The sequence below is a fragment of the Acipenser ruthenus genome, chromosome 59, assembly GCF_902713425.1.
Source record: "Acipenser ruthenus chromosome 59, fAciRut3.2 maternal haplotype, whole genome shotgun sequence".
Lineage (NCBI taxonomy): Eukaryota > Metazoa > Chordata > Actinopteri > Acipenseriformes > Acipenseridae > Acipenser > Acipenser ruthenus.
In genome coordinates, this window is record NC_081247.1 from 4579686 (window position 1) to 4604996 (window position 25311).

The following is a 25311-nucleotide window of genomic DNA, read 5'->3' on the forward strand; positions in this document are numbered from 1 at the left end:
TTAGTCGCCTTGAATACAATCGACAGCCAAATAAATAAACACATTGTGAATTGTTATTTTGGACACATGGAAATGGCATTGAACTTTCAATCTATAATTTAAATCGTCTGTCTGTTGTTTTAAAGGGCATTGAACTTACTGTGAGTGATTCCAGGTCGTTGAGTTCTTCTCTCGACTCTTGTCCTTACTTCGCCCTGTCCGTGGCTGAAAACGAACAAGCTCTGTCTCCTTGTGTTATGACAGGACATTCTTCCTGCTGGAAATCGGCACGGTTTTCCGGCTCCAGCCTGGAACAGACCTGGTGTTGGAAGAAGAGTAAGTCACCGCAAAATAATTAGCAACAAACTTGGCAGTTATAATGACGCTGATGGCTTTAAAATAACATCTTAAAATAAGATCGACTTTTTTTATAATTTCGTAGGCGCTGTGTTTCTTAAATTAGTCATGTTGTTGTCATGTAACATGATGTGCACAGAAGAGAAAAAGAAGTAAGTGACAGAATTAATTAAATGTTAAAGGACCGCTATTTTTATTTGTTTTACTATGGAGAGTAATATCAAACTTGTTTGAGAAATGAACTGCTCACAGGTGATAAATACTATAAGTTCAAAAGATGTGGCTCAGACTCTCGCTTGTTATCAGTGTGTTTCTGATTTGAAGCCGGGTTGAAAACGGCACGCAGAATTCCAGCAGGAGTTCAATATCCCAGGGTTTCCCAATCCTGCCTCTGGGGGACCCTTGACCTACGGGTTTTTGTTCCAACTGAGCTCTCAAAGACCTCTTAACTAATAATTTTCCTAAATCTGAACTCTTAGATTATTTTTAACAGATTTCAAGTTAATTATAAAATGGTATAACAGGGAACGTGAAATCTCCAACTTCTTATAAGCTACGCAATTTAAAAAGTCAAATTAAGCAAATTATTTGTTAAATTGAGGGTTCAATGAAGTATTTCAGACGGGCAGGCGGGCGGGCAGGCAGGCAGGGGTCCTCCAGCACCAGGATTGGGAAACCCTGAGATATTTTACAGCAAACAAGAGAGCGCCTCTAGCCAGTCACAATCAAGCCTATTGTTTCAACCCATTCCAGTGAAAGTGTACCGGGACTGTATGTCTGACACATTAACCAATTGAATGGAAGCTTCCCTTTAACTTACATTTATTTTTCTTTAAAAATTATAGGTTTCCTGGACATGGAATTGCTAAAGAAGTTTTTGCTGGGATCAACAAAAGCTGATCATAGTAAGTTAGATCTCTTTTTAATATTAGTTTATTTTTTAAGAAATAATATTATTATTATTATTTATTTCTTAGCAGACGCCCTTATCCAGGGCGACTTACAATTGTTACAAGATATCACATTATACATTATTTCACATTATACAGATATCACATTATTTTACATACAATTACCCATTTGTACAGTTGGGTTTTTACTGGAGCAATCTAGGTAAAGTACCTTGCTCAAGGGTACAGCAGCAGTGTCCCCCACTGGGGATTGAACCCACAACTCTCCGGTCAAGAGTCCAGAGCCCTAACCACTACTCCACACTGCTGCCCTATAATCTAATCCAACACTGTACAATCATGGCACTGTTTCTTTAACCATGGTAGTACTGTTCTGTACCATCAATGTACCATGCATTGCAGTGCCGTACATTATATAGCACCACCATGGGAATCCTGTGGGACTTTATTTGATTTCTAATTGAAGTATCACAACGGTGGTAATGTAATCCAATACTGTACCAAAAATACATATTGATTGAAATTTTATTAATTTTGAATTCATTTTTTTTAATTATACAGGTAGCTCAGAAAAGCAGTTTGAAGAACTGAAACAAGGTAAATTCATCCGATTGATAGAGAGTTTATTAAATTACAATCGGATTTTGTCCTGGACCAAATCGAAACTTTGACAACCCGCTAATTGCACTCATTTTTTAAATGGAAATTTTCAAAACAAAATCTTAATTTCCAAAACTCTCCTTTCTCTGTTTTCCAGAAAATTATGAACTTAAGAAGGAAATTGGCAAGTTGTCTTCATATATATATATATATATATATATATGTATATGTATGTGTGCATGCATGTGTGTGTGCGTGCGTGCGTGCATGCGTGTGCGTGCGTGTGTGTGCGTGCGTGTGTGTGTGCGTGTGCGTGCGTCACTCCTGCTGGAATTCGGCACTGCGCTGTTTTCAACGCGGCTCCAGTCTGGAATGGACCTGGTGTTTGAAGAATAAGTGGAAGTTGCCGCTAAATAATCAGCAACACGTTGGCAGAAATAACAAGCGAACAAGTCTGATATGTTTGCTTAATTACAACCTTTTGTATGATTTGTTAGGGGCTGTGTTTCTTTAGTTAGTCATATTGTTATCAAGTAACATGATGATGTACAAAGAAGAGGAAGAAATACTGTATGTGACAGAATTAATTCAATGTTACCACTGTTTTGTTACTATGGAGAGTAATAATGAAAAAATTGTTAGAGAAATGAACTGCTCACACAGGCGATAAATACTAGTATAGTTCAAAAGATGTTGCAGATAGCAGACTTGTTCGCTTGTTATTTCTACCAATTTGTTGCTGATTATTTAGTAGCGACTTCTTCTTCTCCTTCTTCCCTTTCTTCCCTTCTTCTTTGTCTTCCTCCCTTCTTCTTCTTCTTCTTCTGTTCCAGGCTGGATCGACGCTGAAAACAGAACGCAGTGCAGAATTCCAGCAGGTGTAATGTGTGTGTGTGTGTGTGTGTGTGTGTGTGTGTGTTGTGATAATGTTATACATGCCAAATATAAATGTAGAAACTAAACATTTCAAGTTGTGTTTTTCAGAAAGTTTACAAAAGGAGAATGCAGAACTGAAACAAGGTGAGAGATGAAGACAGAGAAACGCACTTAAGCTTTAGTCTTTTGAAACATGCTTCAAGCTGTCAAGCCAACCTGCGCAGTGGAGAGACGAGGATTAATCAGCTGAATAGATCCCTCCCCACCCAGGCGTCTGAAGCCCGGCACCCTGGGGACTCTATGGAAACCCCCCGGGAGCTCCCGACCCCAGCCAGCGATGGCATAGCCCCGGATTCGAACCAGCAATCTCCTTTAGGGCTATAGGGCTCATCCTGAGCAAAAAAAATAATAATTCTCAACAAGCTTATGCCTAGATCAAATCAAAACTTTTTGCTAATTGCAAATTCAAAACCCGCAGTGTTAATGGCAGTGGGTTCCCTCTGGGGTAGAAGGAATCTGACAAACCAAAAAAAGACGCTAGCATCATCATCAGGACCAGGTTTTTAATGTGCAATTAGCGGGTGGGTGAAAGTTTTCATTTGGTCTAGAGAAGTGTTGAATTTAAATCAAGGGAAGTAATGTTAAAACTTTACAATGCATTAGTAAGACCTCACCTAGAATATTGTGTTCAGTTCTGGTCACCTCGTTACAAAAAGGATATTGCTGCTCTAGAAAGAGTGCAAAGAAGAGCGATCAGAATTATCCCGGGTTTAAAAGGCATGTCGTATGCAGACAGGCTAAAATAATTGAATCTATTCAGTCTTGAACAAAGAAGACTACGCGGTGATCTGATTCAAACATTCAAAATCCTAAAAGGTATAGACAATGTCGACCCAGGGGACTACTTTGACCTGAAAAAAGAAACAAGGACCAGGGGTCACAAATGGAGATTAGATAAAGGGGCATTCAGAACAGAAAATAGGAGGCACTTTTTTACACAGAGAATTGTGAGGGTCTGGAACCAACTCCCCAGTAATGTTGTTGAAGCTGACACCCTGGGATCCTTCAAGAAGCTGCTTGATGGGATTCTGGGATCAATAAGCTACTAACAACCAAACGAGCAAGATGGGCTGAATGGCCTCCTCTCGTTTGTAAACTTTCTTACGCTCTTATGTTCTTAGTTTACAAAATTCTCTTTTTATATTTCAGAAAATGATCAACTTGTAGAACTGAAACAAGGTGAGTTCAACCACCTTTTATACATTTCAAACATATTTTATAAATCAAATTTAAAAAATGTTTATAACATTAAAGATTATAAATCCATTGAAAGTAATAGTGAAAAAAAACTGAAATGAAATTCAATATGAAAAATTATAATACTTTCTAAGTGTCATGACTTTTCTGTCTACTGTCATGACTTATTTAAGGCGGTACAGCTGGATTACAATTTTAGTTCTTTGGTTTGTTTAATTGAACAATTCCTGCTTTGAAACTTCACGTTGTTGTTGTTAGATTTATTTTTGTATATAATTTTTACATTTGTATTTAAACATAAATCTATCAAATTTGAATCCAGCCACTGTACCACCTTAAATAAGTCATGACAGTAGATAAGTAAGTCATGACATTTTCCCAGCATGTAAACCAAGCCAGTGACGTAGTTTCCGTGTGTTTTCTAATTGATATATTTGTGGTTGTTTTGTTGTCTAATCATTACTCAGAAAATCAAATTCCAAATGTCTTTATAAAATCAAATTGTAATCATTCCTTTTCTAATAACCATATTCTGTTCCAATCATTTATGTTATTTTTCTGTGTTTCTTTTCTAGTTCATGATCAATTTCTAAAGAAATTTAGTCCTGGTAAGAATATAAACACTTTTTTGTTCTAAATTAAATTAAGTGAACAGAATTCATTTAAAAATTAGTGCTTAAATTAGATTTAAATTGTGTAGCTTCTAAAAAGTTTTAGATTCCTTATATAATTGTATTATTATTTATTTCTTAGCAGACGCCTCCCTTATCCAGAGCGACTTACAATTGTTATCGCATTATTATTTTTTTTACGTACAATTACCCACATATACAGTTGTGTTTTTACTGGAGCAATCTAGGAGGTAAAGTGGACAAAAATAAATGGAAGCACCTGGGTAAATGAGGGACACCAAGTATATTGAAAGCAAGGGCTTCCACACAGGTGTGGCTCATGCGTTAATTAAGCAAATAACATCCCAGCATGCTTAGGGGCATGTATAAAAATGCTGGACAGGCCTGGTTGCCTATAATTATGGCTAGCATGGCTGCAAGAGGAGACCTCAAAGAGGGGTGATTGTCGGGGCGCGTTTGGCAGGAGCTTCAGTGACCAAGACAGCTCAACTTGCTGATGTTTCACGAGCAATGGTGTCTAAGGTGATGTCGGCATGGAACTCCGATGGAAAGACATCATCAGCAAAGGGCAGCAGCGGGCGGAAGCGCATACTCCAGGATCGTGATATCCGTGCGTTAATTCGAAGTGCAAGGCAAAACAGACGAGCAACTGCAGATCAATTGACTGCAAATTTCAACCTGGGGCGCGAGCAGCCAGTTTCATCAAAAGCGGTCCGCCGAGAACTCCACAGAGCGGGATACCATAGTGGCCCAACACCCTATTAAGTAACTTTACATTGGGGTTTACATTTTTTTGTCCACTACCTGCTTGCTCAGGGGTACAGCAGCAGTGTGTGTGTGTCCCTACCTGGGACTGAACCCACACAAGACCCTCCCTTCAGGAGTCCAGAGTCCCCCTCACCACTACTCCACACCGCTGCCCTTGTATGTAAATCCCCAATTATTTTAAAAATAATTAAAAAGCTCAGAATAGGTAAATTGTTAGTTCAATTGAGAGTGTTGCTGGAACAGAAAACAACAGGGATTAAGAAACACTGGTTTCAGACGTCTGTCCCCCGTAGATTGATCTTGTATTAATTCATTTATTTGTCTGTTTGTTTGCAGGCGGTTTTTGCAACGCTTGTTTCAGAGAGAAGATGGTTTTGCTTGGGTTCAGTCCTTTATTAATTGCTTCGCTGATCGTCAACTTTGTGTCTTCAAGTAAGAACTGGATAGGGTGGAAATCCCTGTTTTCCACTAGCAGGGTCTCCGAAACAATTGGGCATTCCAAATTGGGAGAAAACGGGGGTAAAAGATAATTCTGATTTGAAATTTTAAAAAGTGTATATTTGAATGCCTCTGAAATTATTTCTTCACAGTGTCCAGTCACACAGGAATTGACTGTTCATGTATGTGTTTATTTGTTCACAGGAAGCTTGATCAAAATTGTTTCCATGAAGAGTATTGTGGGTGTTTCAGTCATCAGCAACTACATGTGCTGTTGTGAACCCAGAATAGGTATACCTTCTTTATTGAAGTTAATCACTAGCATGCTTTTCAAAGGGGGTTCCTTTATAACTGCTAACAGAACTACATTTGTAGTTTGTCTTGTAGATCTATGATGAGGGATGATGGGAAATGTAGTTCTGAAGTTCTTCTGAAGGGTACATGTGAAGACATCTTGGAAACAGAGCACAGCAGACTGCAATTTAATAGTTTAAAAAAGTGGTCAGGATGTCAATAAAATACACACACACCTTAAAGAGGTGTAGTACCAGCATATAGGAACATGTAACACACACACACACACACACACACACACACACACACACACACACACCTTGAGGTCTCCTTTTAATTAGAAAGTTCTCTTTATTTTCTAGAATGTTACAAACTTGCACAGCTGCAACATTTCATTGTCTAATGGAACAGGTTCATTCAATTTCCAAAAATCCTTTAGTAGTCCAATGTATTATTTTACACTTGTAATAAAGATAATTACTTTTATTAGACAATTCAACTTTTCCAACTAGGCTAGTTTACAGAGCTCTGTTTTTTTCTCATAACCTGACAAACTAAAACAAATTGAGTTCATACATGTGATACATTTCAAACATCTTTTATAAATAATGTTATAGCTCGCAATTAAAAAAAAAACAACATAGTTTTCTAATAAAGATCCAAAGCCATCTTCTGTTCCAATAATGAATGTTTTTTTTATTGTGTTTTTCTTTTCTAGATTATGCTGAAGTTCTGAAGAAATTAAGTAAGAATTATTTTCATTTTCTTGTGTTTACTATGTCGAGAAATATTTGCAGCCAAAATATTTGGCCCATGGGGGCTCCCGAGTGGTGCATCCAGTAAAGGCTCTCCGCGTGGAGTGCAGAATGCACTCTATAGTCTGGAGGTCGCGGGTTTGAGTCCAGGCAATTCGACAGCCGACCGAGGACGGGAACTCACAGGGGGGCGGCGCACAATTGGCCGAGCGTCACCCGGGGAGAGGGAGGGTTAGGTTGGCCAGGGTGTCCTCAGCTCACCGCGCACCAGCGACCCCTGTGGTCTGGCCGGGTGCCTGCGGGCTTGCCTGTAAGCTGCCCAGAGCTGCGTTGTCCTCCGACGCTGTAGCTCTTAGGTGGCTGCATGGTGAGTCCGCAGTGTGAAAAAAAGCGGTCGGCTGACGGCACACGCTTCGGAGGACAGCGTGTGTTCATCTTCACCCTCCCGAGTCAGCGTGGGGATGGTAGCGGTGAGCTGAGCCTAAAAATAATTGGCCATTCCAAATTGGGAGAAAATAATAAAATATAATTGGCAACGACTAAATTAAATATATATATATAATTTGGTCCACAAGATTTTCTAATTATTTCGCTCCACAAATGTTGTCCATGACTTGCTGTTGCCCTGAATTTTGTATCCTGAGCCAAGAATATTTGGTTTTGTTTTTGATACGCTAAAATCGCACAATAAAAGGCTTACAAATATTTCTGGATTTCCAGTATTTTCTAGGTACTAGTAGGAATTGTAAAATAAATATATTAGATGTTCTCAGTGAAAGCCCTGATGAAGACTTCAAATGGAATTGCTTGTTACTGAATTCATTTTGTTTCTTTTCGAATGAATAAATTCAGAACAGGGTTTAAAATGAAGGGCTAGGGAAATCAAGTTGGGATGTGCGTGTGTGTGCTTGCGTGCGTTTGTGTGTGCGTTTGTGTGTGCGTGTGTTTGTGCGTGTGTCCGCGTGTGTGTGTGTTACTGTACATGTTCCCATATGTTACTAAAACTGTTTAAATAAGGTGTGTGTATTGTTTTATTATTTATATATTTTTTTACACTTATTATTATTATTATTATTATTTTATTATTATTGTTATTATTATTATTAATTTCTTAGCAGACACCCTTATCCAGGGCGACTTACAATTGTTACAAGATATCACATTATTTTTTACATACAATTCCCCATTTATACAGTTGGGTTTTTACTGGAGCAATCTAGGTAAAGTACCTTGCTCAAGGGTACAGCAGCAGTGTCCCCCACCTGGGATTGAACCCACGACCCTCTGGTCAGGAGTCCAGAGCCCTAACCACTACTCCACACTGCTGCCCTAAATTGCAGTCTACACCGTGCTCAAGACCGCTTCACATGTACCCTTCAGAAGAACTACATTTCCTACCACCTCCATGTATCATACATAGGAGGATGATGGGAAATGTAGTTTTGAAGCCATTTTGGAAACAGAGCACAGTGGACTGCAATTTAATAGTGTAAAAAAGTGGTCAGGATGTCAAAATAGTAATAATACACTAGCCTTATCTAAACAGTTGTAGTAACATATAGGAACATGTAACACACGCACACACACAAAAAAAGCTTGCGTTCCCCTTTAAATGCTTTTTGGCTGTATTCTTATCTTCTAGTCTGCGTACGATACTGCAGCTGGAGTTCTGCATGCTGTTTTCAACCCGACTCCAGCCTGGAATGGATCTGGTGTTGCAAAATCAGCAACATATTGGCAGTAATAACACATGACTCGGAGATCTTTGCTTAATTGCTACATCTTATTTAAAAAAAAATAGCTTAAAGAATTTAGTCATTTTGTATGGTTTGGTAGGGGCTGTGTTTCTTCAGTTAGTCATGTTGTTATCAAGTAACATGATGCTGTACACACGAGAGAAATAAATACTGTACGTGACAGAATGGATTCAGTGTTATCACTGTTTTGTTACTGTGGATTAAACACCAGTATATAAGTTCAAAAGAAGATGTGTAAATGAAGGAAAGATATCAAACTTGTTCGCTTGTTATAACTGCCAATCTTCTTCTGCTGCTGCTGCTGCTGCTTCTTCTTCTTCTTCCTCCTTCTTCTTCTTCCTCCCTTTCTTCTTCTTCCTCCTTCTTCTTCTTCTTCTTCTTCCTCCTTCTTCTTCTTCTTCTTCCTCCCTTACTTCTTCTTCCTCCTTCTTCTTCTTCTTCCTCCCTTCTTCTTCTTCCTCCCTTTCTTCTTCTTCCTCCCTTTCTTCTTCCTCCTTCTTCTTCTTCCTCCCTTTCTTCTTCTTCTTCCTCCCTTTCTTCTTCTGCTGCTGCTTCTTCTGCTGCTTCTTCTTCTTCTTCCTACCTTTCTTCTTCTTCTTCCTCCCTTCTTCTTCTTCCTCCCTTTCTTCTTCTGCTGCTGCTTCTTCTGCTGCTTCTTCTTCTTCTTCCTCCCTTTCTTCTTCTTCCTCCTTCTTCTTCCTCCTTCTTCTTCTTCCTCCCTTTCTTCTGCTGCTTCTTCTTCTTCTTCCTCCCTTTCTTCCTCCTTCTTCTCCCTTTCTTCTTCTTCTTCCTCCCTTTCTTCTGCTGCTTCTTCTTCTTCCTCCCTTTCTTCTTCCTCCTTCTTCTTCCTCCCTTTCTTCTTCTCTTCCTCCCTTTCTTCTTCTTCCTCCCTTTCTTCTTCTTCCTCCCTTCTTCTTCTTCCTCCTCCCTTCTTCTTCCTCCCTTCTTCCTCCTCCCTTCTTCTTCTTCTTCTTCTTCTTCTTCTTCTTCTTCCTCCCTTCTTCTTCCTCCTCCCTTCTTCTTCTTCTTCCTCCCTTCTTCTTCTTCCTCCCTTCTTCTTCCTCCCTTCTTCTTCTTCCTCCCTTCTTCTTCTTCCTTTCTTCTTCTTCCTCCTCCCTTCTTCTTCTTCTTCTTCTTCCTCCCTTCTTCTTCCTCCCTTCTTCTTCTTCTTCCTCCCTTCTTCTTCTTCCTCCTCCCTTCTTCTTCTTCCTCCCTTCTTCTTCTTCCTCCCTTCTTCTTCCTCCTCCCTTCTTCTTCTTCTTCCTCCCTTTCTTCTTCTTCCTCCCTTCTTCTTCCTCCGTCCTTCTTCCTCCCTTTCTTCTTCTTCTTCCTCCCTTTCTTCTTCTTCCTCCCTTCTTCCTCCCTTTCTTCTTCTTCCTCCCTTTCTTCTTCTTCTTCTTCTTCTTCTTCTTCTTCCTCCCTTCTTCCTTCTTCTTCCTCCCTTCTTCTTCCTCCGTTCTTCTTCCTCCCTTCTTCTTCCTCCCTCCTTCTTCCTCCCTTCTTCTTCCTCCCTTCTTCCTTCTTCCTCCCTTCTTCTTCCTCCCTTCTTCTTCCTCCATCCTTCCTCCCTTTCTTCTTCTTCTTCCTCCCTTTCTTCTTCTTCTTCTTCTTCTTCTTCCTCCCTCCTTCTTCCTCCCTTCTTCTTCTTCCTCCCTTCTTCCTTCTTCTTCCTCCGTTCTTCTTCCTCCGTTCTTCTTCCTCCCTTTCTTCTTCTTCTTCTTCTTCTTCTTCTTCCTCCCTTTCTTCTTCTTCTTCTTCTTCTTCTTCTTTGCTGGAGCCGTGCTGAAAACCGCATGCAGAAGTACAATTAGAATGTCAATTTCCTCTATAATACTCACACAACTTGTAACATGTCATTGTCTTTCTTTAGATGTAGAGGGATATGTTACAAACGGAGGTAAATACAGTCAGTCTCTTTGAATGCATTTTTATTATTGAGAATATGCTGATTTTGAGTTGCTAATCCATCCCTGTTTTTGTTTCTTTCAGTATGGCAACAGATTTGTAAAACCAAAAGTAAGTTTAAATGTACCGCTTCCATATTTACTGCATTCTTATGATGATAAAATCTATTAGGATATTGTGCAACACCATTCAGGTTGATATAATTCATATATTTACATTATATAGAGCAGGGTTTCCCATTCCTGCTTCTGGGGGACTCCTGCCTGTCCTGCTGGTTTTTGTTCCAACTGAGCTCTCAATTACTTAATTGGACCCTCAATTGAGATTTCAAGTTCCTAATACCATTTTATATTTAACTTAAAATCTCCATCTGTTTTAAAATAATCAAAGCATTCAGATTTAGGCAAATTATTAGTTAAATGAGGTAATTATTATTATTTGTTTATTGAGCAGACGCCTTTATCCAAGGCGACTTACAGAGACTAGGGTGTGTGAACTATGCATCAGCTGCAGAGTCACTTACAACTACGTCTCACCCGACAGACGGAGCACAAGGAGGTTAAGTGACTTGCTCAGGGTCACACAATGAGTCAGTGGCTGAGGTGGGATTTGAACCGGGGACCTCCTGGTTACAAGCCCTTTTCTTTAACCACTGGACCAAACAGCCTCAAACAGTAATTGAGAGCTCAGTTGGAACAAAAACCAGCAGAGCAGGCAGGGGTCCCCCAGGACCAGGATTGGGAAACCTGCATTTCATTCTGGCTGCTTTAGTCTAATCATTGCCCAATTCAGCTTGTGTGTGTGTCTGTGTGTCTGTGTGTCAGTGTGTGTGTGTGTTACATGTTCCCATATGTTGCTACAACTGTTTAAATAAGGTGTTCATGTTGTTTTTTTATTATTATTTAGTAAATCCTGACCACATGTTTACACTATTAAATTATTCTACAGTGCTACAGTTTCCAAGATGGCTTCAAATGTACTCTTCAGAAGAATTTTAGAACTACCCTTCTCATCATAGATACACGAGCAGGAGGGTGATAGGAAATGTTGTTCTGAAGTTCTTCTGATGGGTACATTTGAAGCCATCTTGGAAAGCAATCTTCACATCTTGTAGACTGCAATTTAATAGTGTAAAAAAGTGGTCAGGATGTCAAAAAAATATATAAAATAACACTGTGCACACCTTATTTAAACAGTTGTAGCAACATATGGGAACATGTAACACACACTGACACACACTGTCATTGTATTGACTTAGCACTAAAGTCATTGTATTTATCTTGCTCTTATTGTATTACTTGTATTGTAACACTTGAAATGTATTTGCTTACGATTGTAAGTCGCCCTGGATAAGGGCGTCTGCTAAGAAATAAATAATAAAAACACTGACACACACACACACACACACACACAAATGAGTTCCCCTTCAAGGCTTAACAGCTATTGAGTAGTTTATAGATAAACGTAGAGTAGTAAGTAGTTATTTTAATTCATTCCAATAGCTAAACAGTTCCCTATGGTTAAATTTTCTATCCTAAAAAATATTTTTAAAAAAAAGACGGTTAAAAATGAATAATTAAAAGGCTTTGATTAGGCAAAGTATTGGTTCAATTAAGGGTTCAATTAAGTAATTGGAAAGAGCTCAATGGTTGGAACAAAAACCAGCAGGACAAGAGCAGGGTTGAGAATCACTAATTTAAACACTACTGAAGCTGATTCATGAGTTAATTGACTCGATTACTGGGCTTAATTAGTCAGAATTACCATTTGTTCCAGGTATTTAGCAAGTGATGATTTAGAGATACCTACAAGAACTTCAGGATTGAGGCTCTCCAGAACCAGGGTCGGCCATTCCTGGTTCTACTTGATAAAAAATGGCTTCTTATTTTGTTCCTTCTCATCAGCTGAAGTGACCCTGAATCCTGACACAGCCGGCCCGGGACTCGCAGTCAACGTAGACGACTCACTGGTGAAATTCACAGGGGAGAGAGAAGCAGAGTGGCCCAGTGTGCTGGGCAGGAAGGTGTTCACCTCAGGGAGACACTACTGGGAGGTGGAGGTGGGAGAGAAGGGCTACTGGGCTGTGGGGGTCTCCACACACCCTGGAGAGAAGATCATACCTGAGAAACCAGAGGAGGGCTACTGGCTTGTGAGGCTGTCCGCTAGAGGGAGGAAGTATGAAGCAGTGGGCAAGAGCCTGGTCACTCACCCTCCTCCATCCCTACAAGAGAGACAGTCCCCTCTCCCTCTCACACTGAAACACAAGCTATATAAAGTGGGGATGTATCTGAACTATGGGAAAGGGGAATTGTCATTTTACAACGTCTGTGATGCTGACAATAGATATGCAATGCATACTTTTAAATACAACTTCACTGAGGTGGTTTACCCCGTCTTCAGCCCAGGCTGTCACGATAAAGCACCTTTGAAAATCACCAGGTTTGATTCAACAAGCTCTCCATTCAGAATTACAATTTAGCATTGCTATATATATCTACAGCATTGCTTTATCTACAGCATCACAATACGGCATTGCTATATATATCCACAGCATTGCTATATGTACAGCATCACAATACAGCATTGCTATATGTACAGCATCACAATACAGCATTGCTATATCTACAGCATCACAATACAGCATTGCTTTATCTACAGCATCACAATACAGCATTGCTATATCTACAGCATCACAATACAGCATTGCTATATGTACAGCATCACAATACAGCATTGCTATATCTACAGCATCACAATACAGCATTGCTATATCCATAGCATCACAATACAGCATTGCTATATCTACAGCATCACAATACAGCATTGCTATATCTACAGCATCACAATACAGCATTGCTTTATCTACAGCATCACAATACAGCATTGCTATATGTACAGCATCACAATACAGCATTGCTTTATCTACAGCATCACAATACAGCATTGCTATATCTACAGCATCACAATACAGCATTGCTATATCCATAGCATCACAATACAGCATTGCTATATCTACAGCATCACAATACAGCATTGCTATATGTACAGCATCACAATACAGCATTGCTTTATCTACAGCATCACAATACAGCATTGCTATATCTACAGCATCACAATACAGCATTGCTATATCCATAGCATCACAATACAGCATTGCTTTATCTACAGCATCACAATACAGCATTGCTATATATATCTACAGCATTGCTATATGTACAGCATCACAATACAGCATTGCTATATCTACAGCATCACAATACAGCATTGCTATATGTACAGCATCACAATACAGCATTGCTATATCTACAGCATCACAATACAGCATTGCTATATCCATAGCATCACAATACAGCATTGCTATATCTACAGCATCACAATACAGCATTGCTATATGTACAGCATCACAATACAGCATTGCTTTATCTACAGCATCACAATACAGCATTGCTATATATATCTACAGCATTGCTATATGTACAGCATCACAATACAGCATTGCTATATGTACAGCATCACAATACAGCATTGCTTTATCTACAGCATCACAATACAGCATTGCTATATATATCTACAGCATTGCTATATGTACAGCATCACAATACAGCATTGCTATATATATCTACAGCATTGCTATATGTACAGCATCACAATACAGCATTGCTATATGTACAGCATCACAATACAGCATTGCTTTATCTACAGCATCACAATACAGCATTGCTTTATCTACAGCATCACAATACAGCATTGCTTTATCTACAGCATCACAATACAGCATTGCTATATCCATAGCATCACAATACAGCATTGCTATATGTACAGCATCACAATACAGCATTGCTATATCCATAGCATCACAATACAGCATTGCTATATGTACAGCATCACAATACAGCATTGCTATATGTACAGCATCACAATACAGCATTGCTATATGTACAGCATCACAATACAGCATTGCTTTATCTACAGCATCACAATACAGCATTGCTATATCCATAGCATCACAATACAGCATTGCTATATCTACAGCATCACAATACAGCATTGCTATATGTACAGCATCACAATACAGCATTGCTTTATCTACAGCATCACAATACAGCATTGCTATATGTACAGCATCACAATACAGCATTGCTATATCTACAGCATCACAATACAGCATTGCTATATGTACAGCATCACAATACAGCATTGCTATATGTACAGCATCACAATACAGCATTGCTATATGTACAGCATCACAATACAGCATTGCTATATGTACAGCATCACAATACAGCATTGCTATATGTACAGCATCACAATACAGCATTGCTATATCCATAGCATCACAATACAGCATTGCTATATCTACAGCATCACAATACAGCATTGCTTTATCTACAGCATCACAATACAGCATTGCTTTATCTACAGCATCACAATACAGCATTGCTATATCCATAGCATCACAATACAGCATTGCTATATGTACAGCATCACAATACAGCATTGCTATATGTACAGCATCACAATACAGCATTGCTATATGTACAGCATCACAATACAGCATTGCTTTATCTACAGCATCACAATACAGCATTGCTTTATCTACAGCATCACAATACAGCATTGCTATATATATCTACAGCATCACAATACAGCATTGCTATATCTACAGCATCACAATACAGCATTGCTATATGTACAGCATCACAATACAGCATTGCTATATGTACAGCATCACAATACAGCATTGCTTTATCTACAGCATCACAATACAGCATTGCTATATGTACAGCATCACAATACAGCATTGCTATATCCATAGCATCACAATACAGCATTGCTATATCTACAGCATCACAATACAGCATTGCTATATCTACAGCATCACAATACAGCATTGCTATATCTACAGCATCACAATACAGCATTGCTATATGTACAGCATCACAATACAGCATTGCTTTATCTACAGCATCACAATACAGCATTGCTATATGTACAGCATCACAATACAGCATTGCTATATCCATAGCATCACAATACAGCATTGCTATATCTACAGCATCACAATACAGCATTGCTATATGTACAGCATCACAATGCAGCATTGCTATATCTACAGCATCACAATACAGCATTGCTATATCTACAGCATCACAATACAGCATTGCTTTATCTACAGCATCACAATACAGCATTGCTTTATCTACAGCATCACAATACAGCATTGCTATATCCATAGCATCACAATACAGCATTGCTATATCTACAGCATCACAATACAGCATTGCTATATCTACAGCATCACAATACAGCATTGCTATATCTACAGCATCACAATACAGCATTGCTATATATATCTACAGCATTGCTTTATCTACAGCATCACAATACAGCATTGCTATATCTACAGCATCACAATACAGCATTGCTATATATATCTACAGCATTGCTTTATCTACAGCATCACAATACAGCATTGCTATATGTACAGCATCACAATACAGCATTGCTTTATCTACAGCATCACAATACAGCATTGCTATATGTACAGCATCACAATACAGCATTGCTTTATCTACAGCATCACAATACAGCATTGCTATATCCATAGCATCACAATACAGCATTGCTATATGTACAGCATCACAATACAGCATTGCTATATCCATAGCATCACAATACAGCATTGCTATATGTACAGCATCACAATACAGCATTGCTTTATCTACAGCATCACAATACAGCATTGCTTTATCTACAGCATCACAATACAGCATTGCTATATCCATAGCATCACAATACAGCATTGCTATATCTACAGCATCACAATACAGCATTGCTATATCTACAGCATCACAATACAGCATTGCTATATGTACAGCATCACAATACAGCATTGCTATATCTACAGCATCACAATACAGCATTGCTTTATCTACAGCATCACAATACAGCATTGCTATATCTACAGCATCACAATACAGCATTGCTATATCTACAGCATCACAATACAGCATTGCTATATCTACAGCATCACAATACAGCATTGCTATATATATCTACAGCATTGCTTTATCTACAGCATCACAATACAGCATTGCTATATCTACAGCATCACAATACAGCATTGCTATATCTACAGCATCACAATACAGCATTGCTATATCTACAGCATCACAATACAGCATTGCTATATATATCTACAGCATCACAATACAGCATTGCTATATCTACAGCATCACAATACAGCATTGCTATATATATCTACAGCATTGCTTTATCTACAGCATCACAATACAGCATTGCTATATCTACAGCATCACAATACAGCATTGCTATATCTACAGCATCACAATACAGCATTGCTATATGTACAGCATCACAATACAGCATTGCTATATCTACAGCATCACAATACAGCATTGCTATATCTACAGCATCACAATACAGCATTGCTTTATCTACAGCATCACAATACAGCATTGCTATATCTACAGCATCACAATACAGCATTGCTTTATCTACAGCATCACAATACAGCATTGCTTTATCTACAGCATCACAATACAGCATTGCTATATGTACAGCATCACAATACAGCATTGCTATATGTACAGCATCACAATACAGCATTGCTTTATCTACAGCATCACAATACAGCATTGCTTTATCTACAGCATCACAATACAGCATTGCTATATCTACAGCATCACAATACAGCATTGCTATATGTACAGCATCACAATACAGCATTGCTATATCCATAGCATCACAATACAGCATTGCTATATGTACAGCATCACAATACAGCATTGCTTTATCTACAGCATCACAATACAGCATTGCTATATGTACAGCATCACAATACAGCATTGCTATATCCATAGCATCACAATACAGCATTGCTTTATCTACAGCATCACAATACAGCATTGCTATATGTACAGCATCACAATACAGCATTGCTATATGTACAGCATCACAATACAGCATTGCTATATCCATAGCATCACAATACAGCATTGCTTTATCTACAGCATCACAATACAGCATTGCTATATGTACAGCATCACAATACAGCATTGCTATATCTACAGCATCACAATACAGCATTGCTATATCTACAGCATCACAATACAGCATTGCTATATATATCTACAGCATTGCTTTATCTACAGCATCACAATACAGCATTGCTATATGTACAGCATCACAATACAGCATTGCTATATGTACAGCATCACAATACAGCATTGCTATATGTACAGCATCACAATACAGCATTGCTATATCTACAGCATCACAATACAGCATTGCTTTATCTACAGCATCACAATACAGCATTGCTATATCTACAGCATCACAATACAGCATTGCTATATCCATAGCATCACAATACAGCATTGCTATATCTACAGCATCACAATACAGCATTGCTATATATATCTACAGCATTGCTTTATCTACAGCATCACAATACAGCATTGCTATATCTACAGCATCACAATACAGCATTGCTATATCCATAGCATCACAATACAGCATTGCTATATCTACAGCATCACAATACAGCATTGCTATATGTACATCATCACAATACAGCATTGCTATATCTACAGCATCACAATACAGCATTGCTTTATCTACAGCATCACAATACAGCATTGCTATATGTACAGCATCACAATACAGCATTGCTATATCTACAGCATCACAATACAGCATTGCTATATATATCTACAGCATTGCTTTATCTACAGCATCACAATACAGCATTGCTATATCTACAGCATCACAATACAGCATTGCTATATCCATAGCATCACAATACAGCATTGCTATATGTACAGCATCACAATACAGCATTGCTATATCCATAGCATCACAATACAGCATTGCTATATGTACAGCATCACAATACAGCATTGCTTTATCTACAGCATCACAATACAGCATTGCTATATCTACAGCATCACAATACAGCATTGCTATATGTACAGCATCACAATACAGCATTGCTATATCTACAGCATCACAATACAGCATTGCTATATATATCTACAGCATTGCTTTATCTACAGCATCACAATACAGCATTGCTATATGTACAGCATCACAATACAGCATTGCTATATGTACAGCATCACAATACAGCATTGCTATATGTACAGCATCACAATACAGCATTGCTTTATCTACAGCATCACAATACAGCATTGCTATATGTACAGCATCACAATACAGCATTGCTATATGTACAGCATCACAATACAGCATTGCTATATCCATAGCATCACAATACAGCATTGCTATATGTACAGCATCACAATACAGCATTGCTATATGTACAGCATCACAATACAGCATTGCTATATCTACAGCATCACAATACAGCATTGCTATATGTACAGCATCACAATACAGCATTGCTATATGTACAGCATCACAATACAGCATTGCTTTATCTACAGCATCACAATACAGCATTGCTATATGTACAGCATCACAATACAGCATTGCTATATCCATAGCATCACAATACAGCATTGCTATATCTACAGCATCACAATACAGCATTGCTATATGTACAGCATCACAATACAGCATTGCTATATGTACAGCATCACAATACAGCATTGCTATATCTACAGCATCACAATACAGCATTGCTATATGTACAGCATCACAATACAGCATTGCTATATGTACAGCATCACAATACAGCATTGCTATATGTACAGCATCACAATACAGCATTGCTATATCCATAGCATCACAATACAGCATTGCTATATGTACAGCATCACAATACAGCATTGCTATATGTACAGCATCACAATACAGCATTGCTTTATCTACAGCATCACAATACAGCATTGCTATATCTACAGCATCACAATACAGCATTGCTATATCCATAGCATCACAATACAGCATTGCTATATGTACAGCATCACAATACAGCATTGCTATATCCATAGCATCACAATACAGCATTGCTATATCTACAGCATCACAATACAGCATTGCTATATGTACAGCATCACAATACAGCATTGCTATATCCATAGCATCACAATACAGCATTGCTTTATCTACAGCATCACAATACAGCATTGCTATATCTACAGCATCACAATACAGCATTGCTATATCTACAGCATCACAATACAGCATTGCTTTATCTACAGCATCACAATACAGCATTGCTTTATCTACAGCATCACAATACAGCATTGCTATATCTACAGCATCACAATACAGCATTGCTATATGTACAGCATCACAATACAGCATTGCTATATGTACAGCATCACAATACAGCATTGCTATATCCATAGCATCACAATACAGCATTGCTATATCTACAGCATCACAATACAGCATTGCTATATCTACAGCATCACAATACAGCATTGCTATATCTACAGCATCACAATACAGCATTGCTTTATCTACAGCATCACAATACAGCATTGCTTTATCTACAGCATCACAATACAGCATTGCTATATCTACAGCATCACAATACAGCATTGCTATATCCATAGCATCACAATACAGCATTGCTATATCTACAGCATCACAATACAGCATTGCTATATCTACAGCATCACAATACAGCATTGCTATATGTACAGCATCACAATACAGCATTGCTATATCCATAGCATCACAATACAGCATTGCTATATCTACAGCATCACAATACAGCATTGCTATATCTACAGCATCACAATACAGCATTGCTATATGTACAGCATCACAATACAGCATTGCTATATCCATAGCATCACAATACAGCATTGCTATATCCATAGCATCACAATACAGCATTGCTATATGTACAGCATCACAATACAGCATTGCTATATGTACAGCATCACAATACAGCATTGCTATATCCATAGCATCACAATACAGCATTGCTATATGTACAGCATCACAATACAGCATTGCTATATCTACAGCATCACAATACAGCATTGCTATATCTACAGCATCACAATACAGCATTGCTTTATCTACAGCATCACAATACAGCATTGCTTTATCTACAGCATCACAATACAGCATTGCTATATCTACAGCATCACAATACAGCATTGCTATATCCATAGCATCACAATACAGCATTGCTATATCTACAGCATCACAATACAGCATTGCTATATCTACAGCATCACAATACAGCATTGCTATATGTACAGCATCACAATACAGCATTGCTATATCCATAGCATCACAATACAGCATTGCTATATCTACAGCATCACAATACAGCATTGCTATATCTACAGCATCACAATACAGCATTGCTATATGTACAGCATCACAATACAGCATTGCTATATCCATAGCATCACAATACAGCATTGCTATATCCATAGCATCACAATACAGCATTGCTATATGTACAGCATCACAATACAGCATTGCTATATCTACAGCATCACAATACAGCATTGCTATATCTACAGCATCACAATACAGCATTGCTATATCCATAGCATCACAATACAGCATTGCTTTATCTACAGCATCACAATACAGCATTGCTATATGTACAGCATCACAATACAGCATTGCTTTATCTACAGCATCACAATACAGCATTGCTATATCCATAGCATCACAATACAGCATTGCTATATCCATAGCATCACAATACAGCATTGCTATATGTACAGCATCACAATACAGCATTGCTATATGTACAGCATCACAATACAGCATTGCTATATCCATAGCATCACAATACAGCATTGCTATATGTACAGCATCACAATACAGCATTGCTATATCTACAGCATCACAATACAGCATTGCTATATCTACAGCATCACAATACAGCATTGCTTTATCTACAGCATCACAATACAGCATTGCTTTATCTACAGCATCACAATACAGCATTGCTATATCTACAGCATCACAATACAGCATTGCTATATCCATAGCATCACAATACAGCATTGCTATATCTACAGCATCACAATACAGCATTGCTATATCTACAGCATCACAATACAGCATTGCTATATGTACAGCATCACAATACAGCATTGCTATATCCATAGCATCACAATACAGCATTGCTATATCTACAGCATCACAATACAGCATTGCTATATCTACAGCATCACAATACAGCATTGCTATATGTACAGCATCACAATACAGCATTGCTATATCCATAGCATCACAATACAGCATTGCTATATCCATAGCATCACAATACAGCATTGCTATATGTACAGCATCACAATACAGCATTGCTATATCTACAGCATCACAATACAGCATTGCTATATGTACAGCATCACAATACAGCATTGCTATATCTACAGCATCACAATACAGCATTGCTATATCTACAGCATCACAATACAGCATTGCTATATCCATAGCATCACAATACAGCATTGCTTTATCTACAGCATCACAATACAGCATTGCTATATGTACAGCATCACAATACAGCATTGCTATATCTACAGCATCACAATACAGCATTGCTATATCCATAGCATCACAATACAGCATTGCTATATGTACAGCATCACAATACAGCATTGCTATATCTACAGCATCACAATACAGCATTGCTATATGTACAGCATCACAATACAGCATTGCTATATCCATAGCATCACAATACAGCATTGCTATATCTACAGCATCACAATACAGCATTGCTATATCTACAGCATCACAATACAGCATTGCTTTATCTACAGCATCACAATACAGCATTGCTATATGTACAGCATCACAATACAGCATTGCTATATCTACAGCATCACAATACAGCATTGCTATATCTACAGCATCACAATACAGCATTGCTATATCTACAGCATCACAATACAGCATTGCTATATCTACAGCATCACAATACAGCATTGCTTTATCTACAGCATCACAATACAGCATTGCTATATGTACAGCATCACAATACAGCATTGCTATATCTACAGCATCACAATACAGCATTGCTATATCTACAGCATCACAATACAGCATTGCTATATCTACAGCATCACAATACAGCATTGCTATATCTACAGCATCACAATACAGCATTGCTATATCTACAGCATCACAATACAGCATTGCTATATGTACAGCATCACAATACAGCATTGCTATATCTACAGCATCACAATACAGCATTGCTATATCTACAGCATCACAATACAGCATTGCTATATGTACAGCATCACAATACAGCATTGCTATATCTACAGCATCACAATACAGCATTGCTATATGTACAGCATCACAATACAGCATTGCTATATCTACAGCATCACAATACAGCATTGCTATATCTACAGCATCACAATACAGCATTGCTATATCCATAGCATCACAATACAGCATTGCTTTATCTACAGCATCACAATACAGCATTGCTATATGTACAGCATCACAATACAGCATTGCTATATCTACAGCATCACAATACAGCATTGCTATATCCATAGCATCACAATACAGCATTGCTATATCTACAGCATCACAATACAGCATTGCTATATCTACAGCATCACAATACAGCATTGCTATATCCATAGCATCACAATACAGCATTGCTTTATCTACAGCATCACAATACAGCATTGCTATATGTACAGCATCACAATACAGCATTGCTATATCTACAGCATCACAATACAGCATTGCTATATCCATAGCATCACAATACAGCATTGCTATATCTACAGCATCACAATACAGCATTGCTATATCTACAGCATCACAATACAGCATTGCTATATCCATAGCATCACAATACAGCATTGCTATATCTACAGCATCACAATACAGCATTGCTATATCTACAGCATCACAATACAGCATTGCTATATGTACAGCATCACAATACAGCATTGCTATATCTACAGCATCACAATACAGCATTGCTATATGTACAGCATCACAATACAGCATTGCTATATCTACAGCATCACAATACAGCATTGCTATATGTACAGCATCACAATACAGCATTGCTATATCTACAGCATCACAATACAGCATTGCTATATGTACAGCATCACAATACAGCATTGCTATATCTACAGCATCACAATACAGCATTGCTATATGTACAGCATCACAATACAGCATTGCTATATCTACAGCATCACAATACAGCATTGCTATATATATCTACAGCATTGCTTTATCTACAGCATCACAATACAGCATTGCTATATATATCTACAGCATTGCTATATGTACAGCATCACAATACAGCATTGCTATATGTACAGCATCACAATACAGCATTGCTATATGTACAGCATCACAATACAGCATTGCTATATGTACAGCATCACAATACAGCATTGCTATATGTACAGCATCACAATACAGCATTGCTATATGTACAGCATCACAATACAGCATTGCTATATCTACAGCATCACAATACAGCATTGCTATATGTACAGCATCACAATACAGCATTGCTATATCTACAGCATCACAATACAGCATTGCTATATGTACAGCATCACAATACAGCATTGCTATATCTACAGCATCACAATACAGCATTGCTATATGTACAGCATCACAATACAGCATTGCTATATATATCTACAGCATTGCTATATGTACAGCATCACAATACAGCATTGCTATATGTACAGCATCACAATACAGCATTGCTATATGTACAGCATCACAATACAGCATTGCTATATGTACAGCATCACAATACAGCATTGCTATATATACAGCATCACAATACAGCATTGCTATATGTACAGCATCACAATACAGCATTGCTATATGTACAGCATCACAATACAGCATTGCTATATATATCTACAGCATTGCTATATGTACAGCATCACAATACAGCATTGCTATATCCATAGCATCACAATACAGCATTGCTATATGTACAGCATCACAATACAGCATTGCTATATGTACAGCATCACAATACAGCATTGCTATATATATCTACAGCATTGCTATATGTACAGCATCACAATACAGCATTGCTATATATATCTACAGCATTGCTATATGTACAGCATCACAATACAGCATTGCTATATGTACAGCATCACAATACAGCATTGCTATATGTACAGCATCACAATACAGCATTGCTATATATATCTACAGCATTGCTATATCTACAGCATCACAATACAGCATTGCTATATCTACAGCATCACAATACAGCATTGCTATATCTACAGCATCACAATACAGCATTGCTATATCTACAGCATCACAATACAGCATTGCTATATATATCTACAGCATCACAATACAGCATTGCTATATCTACAGCATCACAATACAGCATTGCTATATATATCTACAGCATTGCTATATCTACAGCATCACAATACAGCATTGCTATATCTACAGCATCACAATACAGCATTGCTATATCTACAGCATCACAATACAGCATTGCTATATATATCTACAGCATTGCTTTATCTACAGCATCACAATACAGCATTGCTATATGTACAGCATCACAATACAGCATTGCTTTATCTACAGCATCACAATACAGCATTGCTATATATATCTACAGCATTGCTATATCTACAGCATCACAATACAGCATTGCTATATCTACAGCATCACAATACAGCATTGCTATATCTACAGCATCACAATACAGCATTGCTATATATATCTACAGCATTGCTATATCTACAGCATCACAATACAGCATTGCTATATCTACAGCATCACAATACAGCATTGCTTTATCTACAGCATCACAATACAGCATTGC

At 38.1% G+C, this 25311-nt stretch overlaps 1 protein-coding gene across 1 annotated transcript; it reads left to right on the forward strand.

Annotated features, from left to right (window-relative positions):
* The first annotated feature begins 2659 nt into the window (after window positions 1–2659).
* Window positions 2660–13285, forward strand: LOC117969719 (E3 ubiquitin-protein ligase TRIM39-like). The gene is made up of 10 exons (XM_059018432.1): window positions 2660–2725; window positions 2832–2867; window positions 3933–3962; window positions 4556–4588; window positions 5717–5812; window positions 6023–6109; window positions 6831–6857; window positions 10495–10521; window positions 10614–10640; window positions 12434–13285. The coding sequence occupies exons 5-10, from the start codon at window positions 5749–5751 to the stop codon at window positions 13006–13008; spliced, it is 807 nt and encodes a 268-aa protein (XP_058874415.1). The 5' UTR covers window positions 2660–2725; window positions 2832–2867; window positions 3933–3962; window positions 4556–4588; window positions 5717–5748; the 3' UTR covers window positions 13009–13285.
* Window positions 13286–25311: the final 12026 nt, after the last annotated feature.